The sequence below is a fragment of the Rhipicephalus microplus genome, chromosome 6 (assembly GCF_043290135.1).
Source record: "Rhipicephalus microplus isolate Deutch F79 chromosome 6, USDA_Rmic, whole genome shotgun sequence".
NCBI classification, from domain to species: domain Eukaryota; kingdom Metazoa; phylum Arthropoda; class Arachnida; order Ixodida; family Ixodidae; genus Rhipicephalus; species Rhipicephalus microplus.
Window position 1 is genome coordinate 154,622,771 of NC_134705.1, and position 20,196 is coordinate 154,642,966.

Consider the following 20,196-nt stretch of genomic DNA (forward strand, 5'->3'; position numbering starts at 1 on the left):
GAGGGGTCAGCCCATGCCATGCAAAGAAAAGGAAAAGCTTGTGGGTCGTCCTCGAAGGGCCATCGGGAAGTGCGGGAAAATAAGACGTACGGTCGCTGGGGAGCTGCTGTGGCCACTGAGCGTCGTAGGAATACTGAAAGGTCGGGGGCAGCAAGAGTGTGCGCGTGTGCTCCTGCTTGGAGCGTGGTTGCGGTACCTCGGGAACTGCGGCGAGTGGTACAAATGCACCCGTCTTTTGTACCGAGTGCCACAATGCGAAGGAGGAAGGAAAATGAAACCGTAGTTCTCGTTCTGTCTAGAGAATGTGTCGGAGATGCGAGTCTCCCGCGTGGAGTCCGTATTGCTGCAACTTCCGGCAGGACTCAGCAACGTTAGTACAAAAAGCGGGCTTAGTAATGAACACTACTGGGACTCCGTGTTGGGTGCATTGAAATCGGGAGGACGGGGAAGTCGCTTGATTCAACGGAAAGAGAAAGAAAAAATTGTGGATTGCATCTTCACACGGCTAAAGGATGTCGCCGCTTGGGAGGCTTCCTATTGTTGCCGTTGCATACACTTCACTCTCTGAGCTATATATAGCTCAGGCTTGGAAGTACAATCCGCATTGCGTAGACGGGCATGACATCAACATTGGTTACCAAAAATGTTGATATGATGATGAATAAAAAGGTACGCGACAATCAGAAACAACCGTCAGAGTGCTATTCTCACTTAACAGCTGGAGGATTATCACATAAAAGAATTTTGTTTGTTGTTTTTAGTAATTAAAATTCGAGCTTTGAAATACCTAAAACACCTTCTTAATGAATAGAACTAAATATTATTAAGATCGGCTTGAAGATAAAGGCGTTTACAACAGCAGTAGTGTTTAGTTTAGCGAATGAAATTTCCCAAGGGTGTTTCAATAACAAACGGCGCGAGTCACTGCACAGCAACAAAGACATATGTTCATGGCAAAATAAACAGTGGTCTGGTAGCTGGTCACCTGGCCAGCCTCACTGTGAGAACTAAGAGTGCCGGGTAGTGTCTTTAGGGGTGTATTTTCTTGTCCCATATATCACTCTCTTTTCCAGTATAAATCACGTCTTCTTGAGGTATACTACATACCCTAAAAAGGGTCATAATACTGCACCATAACAGGGTACCATAACGCTGCCCAAAGAAGCATAGCGTGACGCCACCGAAGGGAGCAGTAGTACACCTCACGAAAAAATAGCGAAAGTCGGGCCGTAATTGAGCTCCATAATGGTATGCGAGTTTTATTCGCGACAAGACCGTAATGATGGCTAGATATGAGCACGGCGACAAAATTTAAAAAAAAAAACGTTGAAGTGAGTGAAACAACCTTATTGGCAATTCGGCATAGAGGGGAAGGGGTAGGGGAATCAAAGCGAGACACTAGCACGCTTGGACGTCCCGGCGTAGCAACCTACTCGCGTCGAACCCGTGGTAGCGCCGCTTTCGGCCGCTGGCGTTCCAGGATGCTAAGTACGTGCTGGAATAACGTTGAAAATAGATTAGAGATTAAGAGTCGGGCTCTCAACCTCTGAACGCAAACAAGATCACGAGCTCGACACGGTATACCGCAACAGCGCGCTGGTACTTGGCACTTCGGTGTTCATTTGATTTGGCTGGTTGAATAAAACAAATGAAAAAGTTGTTGCTCATGAGCTGGTTCAAACAAAGGAAGAAAAAGCGATAAAAAACGATCAATTATAAGAATATATTAGGCGAAATAGTTTTGTCTATTTTATTTTATAAAACTACGCTTCACAAAAAGTGCATGCGCTGCTTCCTTAGTTGGGACGGCCAATGGCTCATGTCAGTTTTCTCGCTTGGTTCATCATCCTAATCTGCTCCTCCAAGTTCAGGGCAGAAAGCACAGCCAACCACAATTTTTCTAGACCCTTATGCGCGCACTGCCGACGTTTGTTTCTCGCTCTTTAGTTTCGCCACTAAACTGATAAAAAACTAGTAATAAACCTATTCACTGTATAAACTAAGTCATGTTCTACCAATAAGGCCAGTCGCCGACTACTCAGGATGTTCATTAAAAAAATCAGCACCTGTGTAGCCCAACACAGGGATATCAGGTGTTAGATAGAAAGATGACATTCACGTTTAAAGAATACGAGCGGTTCACAGGCTACAAGCCGTACGAACCCAATATTACTGGTGCTTTAAATAGTACTACACACTGCCAAGATGCACGAGCTACGATTAACCAGCAGCGCACTGACACACAACAAAAAAAAAAAATTGACAGATCCCATGTGCAGTGGGAATCGATGATATGCGAAGCGATTGAGAAAGGTTGATGAGTCACTTTAAATTCAGTACAACGTTACGAAGTGGAGATAAATGATGCCGTACATGATTTCAGTGTCATTATTATCATGTTTGGATGTGTCGTTTACCTTCGTAATCTATTCACGTCATGTGATACCAAATTTATTATATGTGGAGCTGGCGAAATGGACGCGAGCACACTATGAGCATGGTACGTTGCCATGTTTTTACATGACACGCGTGTCAGGATTGTCATGTTTACACAAGTTATATACCTTCGTCACCCATTGCCATCACATAACAACACACTTGGTATATGTGGAGCTAGCAAAATGGCCGCGAGCGCATCATGGGCGTGGCATGTAGTCGTGTTGCTACTAAACACGCATGTCATGATTTTCATGTTAGGGTCTGTTGCTTGTGTTCGTCATGTAATCATGCTATACCATACCTGTTTTTCAACACACCATGTAATCCGAACCACCGCAAGAGTTTCAAGACCATGAAACGTAAATCATGACATTCATGACACACATGTCATGGTTTTCATGTTACGACTTGTCAAAGATGTTCTTCATACTGTAATGTTATGCCATACCTAGTTTGGTATTGATACCATTAGAGGAACGGCCAGGAGAGCTAAAAGTCGTAGATAGATAGATAGATAGATAGATAGATAGATAGATAGATAGATAGATAGATAGATAGATAGATAGATAGATAGATAGATAGATAGATAGATAGATAGATAGATAGATAGATAGATAGATAGATACGCTCGAAGTCGTGAAAGTTTGCTAAGAAATGCTTCGCATTTAAAACACCACAATACATAGCGCTGCCAACTATACCAACTTTCACTTTTGCTGCACCAGTGGTTCCTGTCACAAATTTCGGAAAATTCAAGAAAGATTTACCATTACTTGATCTCGAATGATGAAAAGCCAACACGAACTGCAGGAACAGTACGCGCGCCCTCGTCTAATCAAAAATACATCATCTTCTTACAGTACAGCCTACTCTCAGGCAGCAAATGAACGATGGGTGTAAAAGTTTTATTATCAACTGAAAAAAAAAACATCTCCTTATATATCATATCAATAAAAAAAAGGTGTAAAAGTTCATTCCGCTGACCACTCCTCCCCTTCCTTTTAACATGCTTCCCTGTTCTTTAGTAATTGTACACCGGAGCTGCTTTTCACCACTTTCCAGCGTTCGACCACATTAATCCCCCTTGCCGCGTCAACCATGAAACAGATGGCCCAGAGCTCTGAGCGCTAAGCGTCGCCCCGATGGGAGTTAGCTGCTCATTACGATGATTAATGAAATCCTCGGACGGTCATTAGGTATTGCCCAGCAGAAGCTGCCATCCCTTCCTTCACGAAGAGAAAGAAGGCTAAGAAGGCATGCTGAAAGGTCGCTGATGATAACGCCGGTATATCGACTCTAAAGCCGGGCTATACGTTCGCGCTTGACTTGCATTGACTCTCCCGACGCCCCTTTTTCCCACCCTAATTCTTGATTTCTGGAACCTGACCTTTAAAAAACCCTCCTATCGCATTGCTTCATTAATTTTGATGCGTAATCCTTTGTTAGCGCATAATACGCTCAGATGCGACACTCAACACGTTTGTATGGTTCAAAAATTCCTGTGATTAGCAGCAGTAGAAAACTGGCACGCAAAACATTTTTCTTGAGTCTTCTTTCAATATTCGTGTTTCAATTTCCCTTAATCTTTTGTCTCGGGAAGCGAAGCCTTTTCCAAATAAGCACCCCAATTTTCGCTGACTGCAGTATAGTTATTTCACTCTATTGGTTTGATTATTGTACTTATTATTTTTAGACTCACGTTTAGAGGCCTAATGTTGTCGAGAACTTTCTGATCTATTCTTTCTGTTAGTGCTAGTTAGCCAATGTCACGAGCTATAGTGTGAATAAACAGTTCAGGTGTTCTATCTAATGCAGTGTAAGGATAATAGACCGGTGCTTTATGCGAGCGATGCAAGTGAATGTCAATTCTATACTGGGTGGCAGGGGGGGGGAGGGGGGGAGTCGCTCGAGCATCTTATGTGCAGGTAAGCTATAGTATGGTTTTAGTTGTCCTGTAGACCTGTTCTATAATGTATAATTTCGCCTGATAATTTCAGTATGGCCATAACATATTTTTACAGTTTGTTGGTAGACTATGAAAAAATTATCTGTATAATTATACAATCTTCCATAAAAATGCAGAACAATAAGTCAATTCAGTGACGTCTTCACGAAAATGTAAGGGCGAACGACACATGCCTATTTTCGCGAACGCCAGTACAATCTATCAGCGTGTCACTGACAACTCCAAAATTTGAATAGAAAAAGTGCTTTGACAAAGAAACAAGGACAGTCCACAGTTTAGGCATTTGCCATTTCGTTACTGTTTTAATTCGTGCTTTCTAGTGTCCCACGTACTAGCCAAAAGTGCAACACTAATCACAACGAAGTATATTATCTCAGCAGATTGCATAATGCTTCGTCAGAATAGCTGACGGCTTGCTTAAAACAAGAATAAAGGAATTAAAAAAAATTATGTTTGACGAGTTAGTAACATGAAACGTCCTAAAACATGACACTTCAAAGCGCAGCTTTTCAGCGACACTTTCTAGAATTTTTTGTTACATAAATAAGTACGTTTCTAGTCTTGTTTGAGAACTTTATAAACTGGTTCATCCAGTTAGTTCAGCTGTAACGGAAGCTAGGTGAAGCATTTTAACTACGCTATTTGTTTCATTTCGTTTGCAGCCTGTCAAACTATGGATACAGATGATGAGGACCACAACTACAAGCACGACGCGGGCTGCCGCAGCGGCCTCGGCATTTCCGAGCGTAGCGGTGCTGGTTGCGACATCTTCCAGATCACCGGAAACGGTCAGTCGCTGACTTCAGCCAACACAAAGCGACAGGACCACAGTAGGCACCACCATCACCACCACCTCTACCACCAAGGTTCCCACCGACAGGCCTGCGGTCGCCACTCCGTCGACGGCACCTGCCGAAACAACAACATCGTCATCTCCCCCACGAACTTCTTTCAACTGGAACAGGTGGACGACCAGTCCAAGAGGGGTCTCAGCCTGGGAAGCCTGTTCTCCACGGCAAACCACCACGCCTACACGGCGCTTACGAAGGCCCTGGACTCCGGCAGCTCGCTCAAGTCACCGCTGGACTCCTGCGGCGGTGAGTCGTGCATAGTCGACAGTGGAGGCAGTACGACGGCCCTCCTGGAGACCGTAGAGAAAAGCAGTCGAAGTGGAGGAGCAGCTGGAGCCCATAAGAGAAGGAGCCTCGGGGACGAGGAAGAGGACGACTGCTGCGACTCGGCCTTTTCCGCCGGCTGGAATTGGCCGGCAATTCGCATCGGCTGCCTTCTGCTATGCGTCTCGTGCCTGGTCGCCGTGCTGTGCATCGTCGTTGGCGTTCTGCTGCTGAGGCCTTCGTCGTGCGACCCTCCCAGGCAGTGGTGGCAGGGTGCGGTCATGTACGAGGTGTTCGTCGCGTCGTTCGTCGACTCGGACGGAGACGGGTTCGGTGACTTCCAGGTAAGCTGGGAATTACCATGCCAGTTTAACTCTGGAAAAACTGTTTGAAGTTCTCTTGCCGATAAGGACTCTAAAAAGCTAGGGGACCCGAACGCTTCACCTTTAGGAGTTGCACGTGATAGCAGTATCCTGTTACTAGTGCGTATTTCAAACACTTAGTGCATGAAACTTTTTCGAATTTGCTATGGACCTACTACACGAGGCCTTAAGGGAATAGGCGCAGTAGCGTATGTGCCTTTTCTAGTGGAGTGCCGGCTTTCAACCATGGAGACATTACGATAGTCACATATTCTGATGCCCGCTGGCAAGGGACGCTTGTACCAGGCAATATTACTGCCATATTTCATGTTGCATTGTGAAGCACGTATACAGGCCGCGTGAGCTTGTGAAGCAGGAAAGCTACTTTCACTGCATTTCTAAGCAGAGAAAGTTCTTTTCATTGTTTTCACAAGCAGAAGCGCGGTCATGGGGTAGAACATGTGCTTGTCACGCAAACGACTGGAGTTCGATTTCCAATTGGACCCAAACAACCCTGGTTTGGTTTCCACTCTGCTCCACAGTTTGTTTCCATCATTTACTTTTTTCAGTTGCATTGTTCTCAATTTTTCGGTCATGCATAAAACAATGATTCTTCACTCACAACCAATGACGCTGAGACCGACGCCAACACAGACACCGTAATTTTTGCGAAAGGAGCTTTTTAACGCTATTGTGTTAATATCCAGGGTCTGATAGCCAGAGTCTGATATCATTGTCTTTATCAATATTTTCGCCAATACAAAGAGGGGACGTACCATTACCGAATATATAAAAGAACATTAACATAAAAGCCACTCTAAATTTCAGTTTTGTACGGGACAAGTTCAAAAGTTATTTTCTCTTCAGAATTCTAGCAAATAATGTTTCATTGGGCCTTGTGTGAATGTCTGCGTGTCCGAATGTAATTGCACATTGATTGTCTTATGATTCTCGTTTCCCTTGAGACTCCTAATCATGTTTCATAAGTGTAACTATACTACAACCTAATACATACTTCAGTTTATTGCATTTTCTTGAGGCACATTCTGACACTCTCGCCCCCTCCCCCCAATAAAACGAAACTCTAGGAAGCAAACTCTGGTGAAAGGTGAGTGAACACACATGCATAAAGAACAAGGTAGGAAAATCGTAGGCTTCAGTATACGGCAGTTTCGGCGTGTTCGTTGTTTCTGCACTACTTTCGCTGTATGAACTTTATGTGTTACAGTGAAATCAATCTCCAATTGAATTCACTGCCCTGATTTATAATTCATGATGATCTGAGGTGTTGTTTCGCACTGTGTTTTTGTATGTTTAGCGTTATTCGCGGCTATAGTTTTTTTGTTCTAGTAAACTTACATTATAGTTTTATTTGTAGACTCCTCGAGCTGAATACTTTGTCTCTTTGGGTGTGAACACTGCATTGTACCTCTAACGCAACCACTCTCGTGTTGCCTACGGGTAATTCAAGTATTAACTTCAAATATATAAATGAATAAATAAATTGTATGGAGTTAGAAGAACGACGCACCGTAGTGGGCCAGCTCCTCGCACACGCATCACTTGTTTTTTGACATTAGGAACAATCTATTAGCCATCTACAGTCCAAGAACTGTTCATCACAAAAATTTTTTTCACTGAGCACACTGGTAGATACTGGTTGTGTTAGGGTCGCCAACAGTAGTTTTAACTTTCAAACAACCCACTGCCCTCTCCGCGACTTCGTCCGCTCAGGATAAGGAAACCCTTCTTCACAGGGTCTGTCTTCTCGGCTCGACTACGTCCGACACCGAATCGGGGCGTCGGCCCTGCGGCTCACGTCGGTGTTCAGCGCGCTCGACTATCCGCTCGAGTACGAGCACATCATCGACTTCGACAATGTCGATCCCCACCTGGGACACATGGATGACTTCGCGTCATTCGTCGAACGGGCCCACAAGATGGGTCTGCGAGTGGTGTTGGACATCAACCCGACGGTGACCAGCGACCAGCACTCGTGGGCTGCTCACTGGCTGCTCGACCCGTACGGAGAGTACGCCAATTACTACGTGCCCCTCAACGAGTCTGCAATAATGGTGAGTGGAAAAAAATGTATCTGCATTCACTAAGAGATAGACAACTACCATGATGTATATAGGCAGAATAGATTGGTCGGCTAGTATGTACTGCGTACCTTCATGTTTAGCGGGAGAAATCAAGTGTTTGCTGCCCTAAAAATAGGTGCATTTAGTTAGACTTTAGGGTTATTTCAATGAGTCATACTGTGTTACGTTTCAGAGTCACCGGCTTCCAATGTAGCAAGTATCTGTGCTTGTCAACCACGGTGATTTAGTGGCTACTCGGTTGCACACACGAATGTCATATTTCTATGTCGGTCGGGCGATGACACATCGATAAAGGCGAAATGATAGAGGCCCGAGTGGGTGGGATGTCATGTATGATAAAAAACAAAAAAAAAAACGGTCAACGTTTCCGGACACCTCAACCACAGCGTCCCTCACAATCATACGGTTTAGGACATAATAATAATAATAATAATAATAATAATAATAATAATAATAATAATAATAATAATAATAATAATAATAATAATAATAATAATAATAATAATAATAATAATAATAATAATAATAATAATAATAATAATAATATTAATAACTATATTATTATTATTATTATTATTATTATTATTATTATTATTATTATTATTATTATTATTATTATTATTATTATTATTATTAATATTATTAAAATTATCAATAGTGTATATTTTCGGAATTGTTGTAAGTTGACAAGACACAATCCACCATATTATGTACCTGCTAACTTTCATTATTTTGATGTTTTTCACAGTCCGCTGTTATTTTTTTTATCTCAGCTTTGCTCTTTCTAGAGATAGTTGTGATAATGTACAGAATCGTCCCTTTTCTGTTTTGGGGGAAACCTTCAACATTGTTATGCCTGTTCCTCTTCATTTTTTACTTCTTTTCCTAGATTATCGGCTCGTCTTCCAATCCTCCCATTGAGCCATTATTTCTTTTTGACTATGCATTTTCGCTATTTTTGTGTTTTTATTCAGAGATTATCTATACTGTACTGTTTATTTTATTTTTCTATTTTTGCGTGTAGCTGCATTAAGAGCTAATTGTTGTTTCAGGCAACGTCAAATATATAATGGAAGGGTTGATTGATTGAATAATGATATTCATATTCACAGATACGTGCGCATGATGACTCTCTATTAGTGAAGCGAAATAAGCGTAGCTCCCACGACCCATCGGTCGAGTGCGATGAAAAAAAAAGCTTAGAAATAAATAGTAAAATACAAATCTAGAGGCCCTGCGCTTCAAAGAATAGCCTTCTCCAGGTCCTCGGCTTTTAATAGTTATTAGACGAAGTAAACAGTTCGCGCAACGCAAGAACAGGAGTCATTCGCAACCATTTTCGTACAACACCTGCGGAGCCACAAATTTTAACATTGAACAATGAACACCTCTGATCCAACTAGCAAGGATGTGAGGTAGGCCAATGTGCTACGTAAGATGATTCAGAGATGCAACCCCTTCCCTTCTCTTCGCCAACAACGGCCCACCCTAAAGATTCCCCTTGTTCACACGTATATATGCTACTTACAACTGAAATTCAAACATTATTGCACTGATATACTAATATGCTAGTGTCTAAGCTCGTCAACACCCTTGTAAATGCAATTACGGTCTATGTAAAATGACTACTTGAATCCTAGATTCGTAAATGTAAAAAAATGTTGACTAGTACCTAAAGGTGATGGTCGCAGGAAAACGCTGCAGAATCTGAGGAATAGCTTTTTGCGTAGCAATACTTTTGAGGAAGCCTAGAAATTTTTATTGAACGAACAGAGAATATGAAAGGTTTAGCTATCACATTAATCCTGGATGCTTTCTGCATTTCCTTTAAATAGTTGGTTTAACTTTGTGCATCTGTTTATTGGAATTAAAAACATGGCTTGAATGAGGATAAGTAACGTACACATGCATTTACGTTGCACAGAAGTATCATTACCATGTTTTATAAGTAAAACAGGTTGCACTCATACACGCCCACTTTCAAATAGTTGTAGTAAAAACTAATTTTTCAAGCGACACTAATATGGAGCCTTCATAAGCACTAGAAAAAAAAACTAGCGATGTTGACATTCGACGTATGCACCAATGCAAAATGGTAGTTACGCTGTAAGAAGAAATCCTGCAACGAAAGTTAAAATATGGCACACCAAAAAAAAATTAATTGCTACTTTTCGAATTCTTCTATTCTCAGGCAATCTAAGAACTGTGTTCGTGGCATCTAGTCTAATGTATTTTCTGTACGCTGACAGACGTTTTCTATCTGAAACGAAAACAATCCGCTAACCACGCAAACCTGTTCCTAAACCGTACGTCGTCTCTCACCGCTTCGAAAGCGAGAGACAATCCGGCTGTCAGTGGCTGCTACGGTCGTTACGCTTTTCAATTAGCCCGAGCTGGACGGTACAGGCTACATCGTCCGAAAAAAAATTCTCTAGGGACGCCGGGTGTGAATGACACGTCCCCGTGGAATTACGGTGCAAACGCGCTCGTACGCGAATAGCTAATGACGCCTAAAAATCTCGTTAGTGTCGTAGCCGGGCGAAGTACTCCTCCAGGATATCCAGGAGGCTTTCCATTTCATTATCAGTTGCGATTCGGCCGCATTTCAATTAGTTCCCAGGCCCTGTATTCGGCTGCACCATGCGTGCGTTACCTCGTCAGTGTGTTATTGTACACCAGATTGCTTTCATGACACGCGCAGTATTTCTTCTCTCAGTTTCGCACTGTCCCTAACTACAGGTCACTCTCACGCTAGTCGCGCCTACAAGTTAACTTGATTTCGAGTAAGCTATCTGGGACGTGGCTGCGACGACAAATCTACCACGTTCATGTTTCGACGAATTGACCAGGCTCATCTCTGAGTTCACCACATCACTATCTATGGTGATACGTGGTGAGCTCATAGATTCTCTGAGAAAAGCTGAGTTTCAAAAGTAGGATGATGATATATGGTGTTTTTTGGCGCAAGGGCCATTTGTTGGCCAAAGAGCGCCATTTCATCTTACTAAAAATATGGACAATGATTGTGATAAGCGGCTGTATAAGGGCCATAAAATTCCTCGCGATAAGGCTGGTAAGAACATACAAGTAATAAAATGATGACCATGCCGTGAAAGATGTGTGTGGTGTGAATGATGACAAAAGTTGGTGATAATAAGACGATGGTGGATATGTATGGCATTAGCACAAGTGCCTCACTCGTTCATACCCTTGCGTCCAAGGGCCGTGAGGCAAGTGCTTTCCTGTGTAGCCACCGCAGCAAAAACCTCTCTAGAGAGGTCGTGCTACGGTATTCCAGGGTATATGATATGAAAATTATGAATTTCCTTTAAAAACGCTAATAATGATTTGTGACTAAAAAGCGGTTCCCTACCGACGAACATTGCAGGGTGTAAAGGTATATGTTGTCGGTAGGGTAGAGGGAAGTGGTGTCTTCTTAGAGTGTCTAAATGTTTACATTGAATTAAAACGTGAAGAACTGTTAATGTCTCACCACATTTATCACACAATGGTGGATCACCACCAGATAAAAGATGTGTGTGTGTCGTGTATGTGTGTCCTATCCTGAGTCTTGTTAGTGTTACCTCTGTTAGACGTGATTTTGATACTGGTGGCCAATGGCCAAGGTGTGGCTTGATAACGTGTAGTTTGTTTTGTGTGTGTGTATCCCACTTGCTCTGCCAGTAGTCCCCGAGGTTTCGTTTGAGAGACGGCTTAAGATCAAGGGCCGGGATCGATATAGATGTAATGGCGGTGCTCTCATGGACGGATGCAGCGAGCTGATCCGCCCTCACGTTGCCTTGGATCTCACGGTGCCCTGGCACCCAGCACACTACATGTTGTTTGTGTGTGTAGAGTGTGCACAGAATGGAGTAAAGTGAGACAAGGACTGGGTTTTTTTGTTTTTTAAGACTGTGCAGAGCCGTTACCACACTGAGGGAGTCTGTATAAATTACTGCTTTTTGTATTTGTAATTGTTTGGTGTGTTTAGCTGCCACCAGTATCGCGTAAGCTTCCGCTGTGAAGATACTTGTGCGTGGATGTAGAGGGCCAGCGTCCGAAAAGGATGGGCCGACAGCAGCGTAGGACACAGAGGAGTTAGTCTTGGAGGCATCTGTGAAGAACTCAGGACGTGTGTATTTGTGTTGAAGTTCCAGAAAGTATGTTCGGATATGGGCAAAGGGTGCATGTTTTGTAACCTCTAGGAAAGACACATCGCAGTCTATAGTCTGCCACAGTGGACGGTGGCGGGTATGCTACAGGAGCCATTAAACTGTGTTCGAGTGACACTCCAGTGTCCTCAGCTAGACCCTTCAGGCGAACTGAGAAGGGCTGCCTCATTGAAGGCCTGTTTTGAAAAAGAATGGAGCTCGCCAAGTCATTAATAGTAGAGTATGAGGGGTGCCTCTTGTCTGCTTTCACCTTAAGGAAATATACAAAGGACATGTAGGTTCTTTGCAGATGAAGCGACCACTCATTTGACTCAACGTAAAGGCTTTCTACGGGGCTGGTGCGAAAAGCACCCGTAAAAAGGCGGATGCCCAAATGGTGCACGGGGTCCAGCATTTTCAAGGCACTTTGAGTGGCAGACTGATAGACAACGGCCCCATAATCTAAGCGGGTACGAATAAGGCTTCTATAGAGGTTCAAGAGGCATTGCCTATCACTACCCCACGTAGTACGTGACAACACTTTTATAACATTCATGGCTTTTAAACATTTTGTTTTTAAATACTTTATGTTTGGTACGAAAGTCAACTTGTTGTCCAAGATTAAGCCTAGGAATTTATGCTCCGCATTCACAGACAGACGTTGGCCGTTTAGTTCAATGTCGGGTTCTGAGTGCATGCCTCTCTTTCGGGAGAACAAGACCCACGAGCTTTTTCCTGGGTTCAGCCGGAATCCGTTTTCCTCTGCCCATTTGGAGACCTTGTTTAAACCTAACTGAACCTGTCGCTCACACATTTTTCAAAAGTAGGAATTCATTTTCTTTGGTGTGCTATGTTTCAACTTACAATGCAAGATTCATTCTTGCAGTGTAAATACCACTGTGCACCAAAGAACACTTGAAATCTTTCAGCATAGCGCGCTTGCACATCACAATAGCCCCCATGCTCGTCGTGGCAGTTATCAGAGCGTTGTAGCTCGTGTTACGTTAAAGTCGGTTGAGTGGCGGATTATGGGGGCGGCCTTTGTCCTGCAGTGTACGTAGCCAGGCTGATGATGAATTATGACGTTAAAGTAGAGTGGCAACCGTGTGTATGCTGCAATCGCGCAATTAAACAAGTAGTTGCAGAAAGTTTTTGTTCGTGTTGAACCAACACTTCCTGAGAGTATGTTAATCATACATTTGTACACTTTCATCGCCTACTCTCGCAGAGCAATGGCGTCGACGAGTGGGAGGACTCTGACGATGACGATCGGCGTGACCCTCAGCGGCCCTTCGGAAACCAGCTTTATCTGAACTGGTCTCACCCTGAAGTGCGGCAGCAAGTCATGAGGTCACTTGCAGTGTGGATCGAAAAAGGAGTGGATGGATTCTACCTGAAACACGTGGACAGGTTGCAGGTGAATACGTCATACGGTGGTACAACTATACTTTTTCGCTTCATTAGCAGATCCCGGCGATAATGAACAAGGCACTTTGGATGATGAAAGAGAAAGGCAACGAAGGAAAGACGGAAGCTTGCGATGAGAAATTCGTAAGGAGGAGGTGTGTGCTAGAATGGATGCTTCGACAAGTAGAGTTCAATTTTTAAGGCCGGAACGAAACAATTCTACTGGTAGCCTCGGATCCATGACACTTCCCGCTTACGAATTTCCCATAACCAAATGGGAGGTTTACTATCCCGACACGCCCTGAATCAGCCTATTCCTAGACAGGATCAGTTGAAAATGGCGCATAGCTTGATGTTGCCAATGTCAGGTTAAGCGTTCCTTTTTGCGTGCAAGCAGCTCAGGATCGAGCTCAATCCGGTGTGCGGCGCCACAACCCTTGCAGCGCATGCACGTCCACTAACCTACGCTGGCTCCCGCTCTCTTTCTTCTGGGCTTTCCTCCCCATGGCGTTTACACTGTCATTGCGCATGCGCGTTTCCTCTCACTCTATATCCTCTCCTACGCTTCCCCATCTCTCGGTTGGCAATGCTAACGCAGGCAGCGTCTGCCAACGAGTTTAATTGCAAAAAAAAAAGACTGCCAGCGTCAACGTCACCGCCAGTGTAAGCGTCAGCGCCCGCTGCTTTGCATATACACATAGTTCTCTCCAGCAGCAGATGGTCCAACTTTTTCTTCTAATCTGTCTTATTTGTCTTGAAGGTTATAAGTGAACACTTCATGGTCTTCGTACACCTTCAGAAATGTTTCGAAGTAAAGAAGTTTTTGTACAGGATATAGAATAAAAAGTACAATTCTTCTGATTTCAGTTCAACGTATGTAATGCTATTACTTCTAAGTGCAAATACAGATGAGTGACTCTTACTTAGCTCACAGCCTGAAGCCTCTGATGCTTACTGGGAAGTGAATTTTCAGTGACCAGCAGCCTCTTGCTTGGCAGTCCAACTACTGAAGCGTAATTACCCTACTGAAGTGTTTAGTATGTAATTTGATCATTTTCACATGCTTCCAAAATGTACTTATGAAAACGTCGCATATATATGGGGAACATAGGATACATATCTGGATTCCGAACGGAGATCATTGGATCTATTGGAATGACGTGCACAGCATAATGTAGGGGGGCTCCACTGTTCAGCATTTGCCTGACCTTCAAGCTAGTACTCTGATAAGGTGTTGTAGTGAGTGAGCTTCAATAAACTGAAGATGCGACATCCAGGGCTAGAACATAGGAGACCCAGCCAGTGCCGATGCATGTGGTCGGCCTGTGTTTAGCTGTTCAAACAGGTAGAGCAAGTTATTAATGATTATGGGGCTCTTGACTAAAGATTCCTCTATAAATGATTTTTTGAAGGTTTCATTTTCGGTTTTCCTCAAGCTTTCGCATCTAAATATGTTTTTATCATTTCCCACGTCCTATCAGGTTTCCGACGACCGGGAACTCTACGAGGTACTGCTAGAATGGCGACGACTGCTGGATGAGCATGACTATCTGGACGAGCGTGGACGCATCCTCATGACGTCGGTGAACCTGGCCCAGGAGTTGGCTGACAGGGACTCACTCTTCATCCAGCCAATCGTGGCCCTGTTTGACCTTCTAGACGTCCACGTGCCACTCGAGGGTGGTCCTGATAACGTGACGCAAATTATGGCGTCACGGTTCGCACAGATGACGCGACAGACGAGACTTGACGCGCGCACTACCGCTGGAGTCAGCACCGACGAGAACATCACTGGCGGGTCTAGCGGTGAAAGAAGCCACTGTGGTGGAGTTGCCAATATGGCAATGGTCAGTATAGCAGACAAATCTCTTTGTTTTTGTTCTACCTTGATAATCGCTTATGGTTTCTTCATGTTGGTATAACTGCACTATTTTTTTACGTTGAAGAAATATAAAAGAACGCTGAAATAGAAGCGAAAGTACTATATACTTGAGTATCTTGTGTAGCGTTGCAGAAGGGTATATTAGTGACAGTCTTGTAGAATACGAAGAAATTTCATTTGGAAGGTAAAACAGTGTGCAGGGAAGTGAGACCTATAGCTCGTAAGAGAAACATTGTGTCAAAAGCGAAATGAATCTGCATAAAAAGCCGTATAAATCTTGCATCGTGATGCCAGTTATACATTATAGGTGTGTAAAATGCACACAATAGGTTTTTTTTGCGTAAGTCACATTATAATTGCAACTATAAAAGAGGCCATTCTCCGAATAAAAGTCTGAAGCTAACCATTTATAAATGGATTCGTAGGAATTCTGCATTGCCAACATAATCAGCACTTTTGTATGTGTCAGTTTTGCTTTTCTGCGTTTAGATTATGTCTTTATTCATGAAGGGAAATGTTTTGCATTAATTATTGACATTTGAATGCTTGATCGGTGTATCTGGATGCAGTTTCACACCTTACTATAGATATAAGTGTCATATTAGAAAGCAAGAATGCTATGCCTTAGCAATAACTATTTCGGCAATACTTGTCACCTCAGTAAGGTTGCTCTCGTTAAACATCAGTTATGAATTGCTTTTGATTCTGCTTCTTATTCAGGATCCATGGTTGAGTTGGAACCTCGGCGACTCAGAAAGTCCACGACTTGCATCACGACTCGTGGATGTCGACCCACTAGCTGCACTCTTCACCCTCTGGGGCATGCCAGGCACGGTGTCTCTGTTCTACGGGGACGAAATTGGCATGAAGGACTCTGTAGACCAATCAACTGGACGAGTAAGTGAACTCGCTTTTAAAAAGCGACATAGAAAAATACTGTGTTCTGAATATGTTTCAAAGTACTCTAATATGTACCATCCATGATTATTCCACCTGTTTGTTTTGTTATACTAGGAGGAGCCTTAGCGTCACGTGATTTGAAGGTACCGAGTCATTACATTGTTTCAAGTGGTAGTAATAAGGCAAATATGGGATGACACATAGCGCTCCTAAAATTTTTTCACGTGGATTTTTCCTAGTTTCTAGTATATGAGGAAGGAAGGAAGGAAAATAGAGGGAAAAGAAAGGCAGGGAGGCTAACCAGCCTATAGGCAGCCGGTTTGCTACCCTGCGCATGTGAGAGGGATGGGGGAGATGAAAGAGAGCAGATAGGGAAGAGAGACACAGCACAATCGGCAGCGCACGCGCACACTGAGTCATAGTGTGTATTACCAGGTAACACATTACTTCCCGCCTAACTGTAGCGCTTTGATATCATGCACATGTGCTCTCCCAAATAACAAACAGTATCATTGCCAAAGGTCAAGGTAATATGATTATTGCAAAATAAACGAAAATTTCCATCCGTTGTGCAGCCTTTCCGGACGGGACAGTTGGGTCCCATGCAGTGGAGTGACGCGACCCACGCAAACTTCTCATCTCCCGCCTCACGACCCTGGATGCCGGCCCATCCCGATCACGTCATCAGGAATGTAGACAATTCCAGTGAGATCATCGACACATTGGCCAGGGCGGCTGAGCTGAGGAGCAGCGTGGTTACGTTGTATATATCGGGCGTGCCATCACATCGACACCGACGATGCAACACGAAGCTAGTGCGCAAGTGCGGAGAGATCTTCGCTATGGAACGCTTCTACCCACGTCGCGCTCGCTACGCCGTGGTAGCAAATTTTGCGCCGCGAGGCGTAACCAGCGACCTCTCAGACTTCGGCTTCGAAGGCAACGTCGTTGCTGGAACCTGTTCAAGCCTCCCGACACGAGTAAACTTCCGCGAGCTTTACCTCGAACCCGGTGAAGCGCTCTATGTTGAGATCACCAGTTGAATGAGAGAAAGAAGAAGCGCCTAAGGTGATGTCACGTGACGATCATTAGGACATTCACAGCATGCGTTTGTAATGCCGGACGTTATCACCGGGCGTCGTCATCCAGGCGTGATCACCCAAACAAACGTTATCATCTGAGGAGTAGCAGGACGAGCAACACCTTCTCGACGCCTCATTACACCGAGAAGTGTGCTACGAGACAGTTATCAGAGCTAACTATATCGGATTCTTCGTAATGTGACTCGACCGTACTTCCATGTTGAAGTTCCACCCACTCCGAACCAACGCTCCACGAGCCGTCAGCTGTGAAGCGAGTGCGCTGTCTTCGCACAAGTATTTGATAAGAAAAACAGTTGCTTGTGACCCGGCGTAGTGAACATTGCTTTGACGAGGAGTGTAAGTGCTCGTAAGCACTTGCCCGTTTTATCACATGTGCGTGCTCTTGGCCAAACTCAGGACAGAGTTCCATCGTGTCATGGTGTTTTTCATAACGACTATTTGACGACGGCAGTCACTCGTGGTAAGATGTTACCGAGATCAAACTGTGCCCTGTGCTGTGAAGCTTCCATCTAGGAGACCCCTTCCGGCGTAGCAGCCAACGTTGACTCCTGTCAACAGTTGAACGCAGCTCCTGAGCTGACGTTTTTGGTGTGTGGCATACGGAGAACTCTAGTGTATCGAAGCAAAGCGTCCTACCCTGGCTGTCAGCAATATTTCTGATGGGACATTTGTAGTTCGGTGCAACTGTTTACCTTTCGCTCTCAAATTCTCTCCTCCGGATTGCATATTGACTCACTGAAAAAAACGTCATCTGAGCATTTATTGAATTCGACATAGAGAGGAGTTGTGTTATGCGAACAAGTGCCATGAATAAGAGAAATGTGTGAGTGCGTGACAAGCCGGAATGTATTACCAGTGCGAAGCATATACATTCCTTCCCTGAGCTGTTGGTATGCGGTCATAGGAATTGCGAGGTGTACGACGCGCCGTATTATGGTAAAAGGACTACTGAAAGAGCAAACGTGTTCTGAAAATTAGTAATTCTATACATATCGACACATCCGTAACGCCATTTACCACTTGGCTACAAAGCAGATCACCTAACAGTGCACCGAAAGAGTTGCATGGAAGTGTCATGTTTGGAGGTAAACGCTTGGCGCAATATTAATTAAACGGTGGGTCGTTTAAAATGCCATGCAGGCGGTACAATAGAATTAATTTGTTATTAGTGCCATAACAGCAGACCCAAAATAACGAGAGAGTTCATGTGCGGGCATTGAATAAAATTCCCTTCTACTCGGCATAAGATAGCCTTCCACGTGGTAAGTATAGTTTAGAGACCCGGAGAAAGTGTTTTGTGACTTCAGGAGTTTTATGTAAAGCAGAACGCAAAGAAACCTGCCTCGTGTCTACACATATGTGCCATATCAAGTGTCCACCACTCAATGCTTGAATGGTACAGCCAACACTCATAAAAGCCGTCGTATTTCCATGGGGAGGAAGTTCGCTCCAAGGATGTGTTTTTTCAGCGGCGCACTTCAGAGATGCCTAGAAGGAGCTGCTTTGGCAAGTGTCCAGAAATCTTCCCACTGTAGGGGGCAGAGATGACATAATAGCAATTTGACAAATTTTTGAAGCTAACTTGAGGAGAGACATTCACCTTTTCTCCTGTACAAAGAACGCTATTGAAGTTACGAATGATTGTAGGGGCAGCGGATTATCTTCTTTATATTATTGTACTTTCTGTTTGTGTTCATTTTGTATGCCAATACTGTCACAAGTTTGGATAGTGGAGTTCGTTTGTCATAATACGGTTTGAGCACACAAGGAGATCTACTTGCGCATAAAGAAGCTTTCGTGAAAAAAATGTTTGAAACTCGTGCAGGGGAATGTAGTTATGTGAAGTATAAAATGTCAGGTGGTTCAATCAATCACAGTTCTCATTTTTTCGAAGAACACATGATTCCGCGAGGCATTTCTTCATCAAACTTCATATGTTCAAACAGTTCACAGACTGATGTGCACTTAAAACTATCATTCGCAGAGTCCACTTGTGGCTTCTTCCATTGCTTTTTTTACTGAACAATCGAGCTTGTTCTGAAAAAAAACAGACATGGAAGAATCATGTTTATCTTGCTGTTGGATTAAATCCAGCTTATATATCATTCACAAAACCAGGGCACATTGGTTTTAACACAAGGGTTCCATAGGTGTTACTGCACTGGTTTCTTTGACCGACAAAAAAAAATGTTCACTTTCGTTCATGCTCATATTAGCCGGAGTTGAAGCCGTATAGCATTTTCTGAGTCTTTATTCCAACTGTATGTAAAAGAAAATTTACTGAAAAAAACGGGAGGCTATAATTAGAACAAATTTGTTTTTTGTGCATTTCTAACTATCTGCGAAAAACGCCCATTGTGCATACCTTCAACAAACAACACGCAGGAAGCTTTGTTCAGTATGCCTACCTAATGCATGACATATAAATTGAGTGTAAGCCTTTGTATATTAAGAGCTAGAGCCCAGCACGCACCTTTCAACACAACAGTATTCAAGGTGCATAATATTGTGTTAATGTCCTAATTTCGTTCTTAACAAACAAGTGCTGTCTGAATTCACGAAAATAACTTGCAGAAATAAACGTCCTATTTATTGTACAGTCTTGTTTTATTCTTTTTTTGCCCGTGTTTCTTGTTTTAGTTTTGTTATAGATGAAACAGCGATATGTAACTGTGTTTGTGAGGCTCACGTAACAACTTCTAGCTTTCCCGGTACTGAGTGTCGCTGCAGTTCTACGAAACTGAAAATTCTGAGCGTATAAGAAAA

At 43.6% G+C, this 20,196-nt stretch overlaps 1 protein-coding gene and 1 long non-coding RNA gene across 2 annotated transcripts in view; one reads left to right on the forward strand and one right to left on the reverse strand.

Annotated features, from left to right (window-relative positions):
• LOC119185130 (alpha-glucosidase-like) overlaps positions 1-20,027 on the forward strand; it is a 75,213-nt gene extending 55,186 nt beyond the window's left edge. Inside the window, exons 2-7 of the mRNA XM_075866875.1 lie at positions 5,068-5,864; positions 7,640-7,957; positions 13,367-13,555; positions 15,027-15,392; positions 16,148-16,324; positions 16,903-20,027. Of these exons, the coding sequence (XP_075722990.1) occupies positions 5,079-5,864; positions 7,640-7,957; positions 13,367-13,555; positions 15,027-15,392; positions 16,148-16,324; positions 16,903-17,370 (2,304 nt within the window). The 5' untranslated portion in view covers positions 5,068-5,078 and the 3' untranslated portion in view covers positions 17,371-20,027. The remainder of the gene's footprint in view (positions 1-5,067; positions 5,865-7,639; positions 7,958-13,366; positions 13,556-15,026; positions 15,393-16,147; positions 16,325-16,902) is intronic.
• LOC142765613 (uncharacterized) overlaps positions 19,308-20,196 on the reverse strand; it is a 62,387-nt gene continuing 61,498 nt past the window's right edge. Inside the window, exon 3 of the long non-coding RNA XR_012884330.1 lies at positions 19,308-19,467. This is a non-coding gene — a long non-coding RNA (uncharacterized LOC142765613). The remainder of the gene's footprint in view (positions 19,468-20,196) is intronic.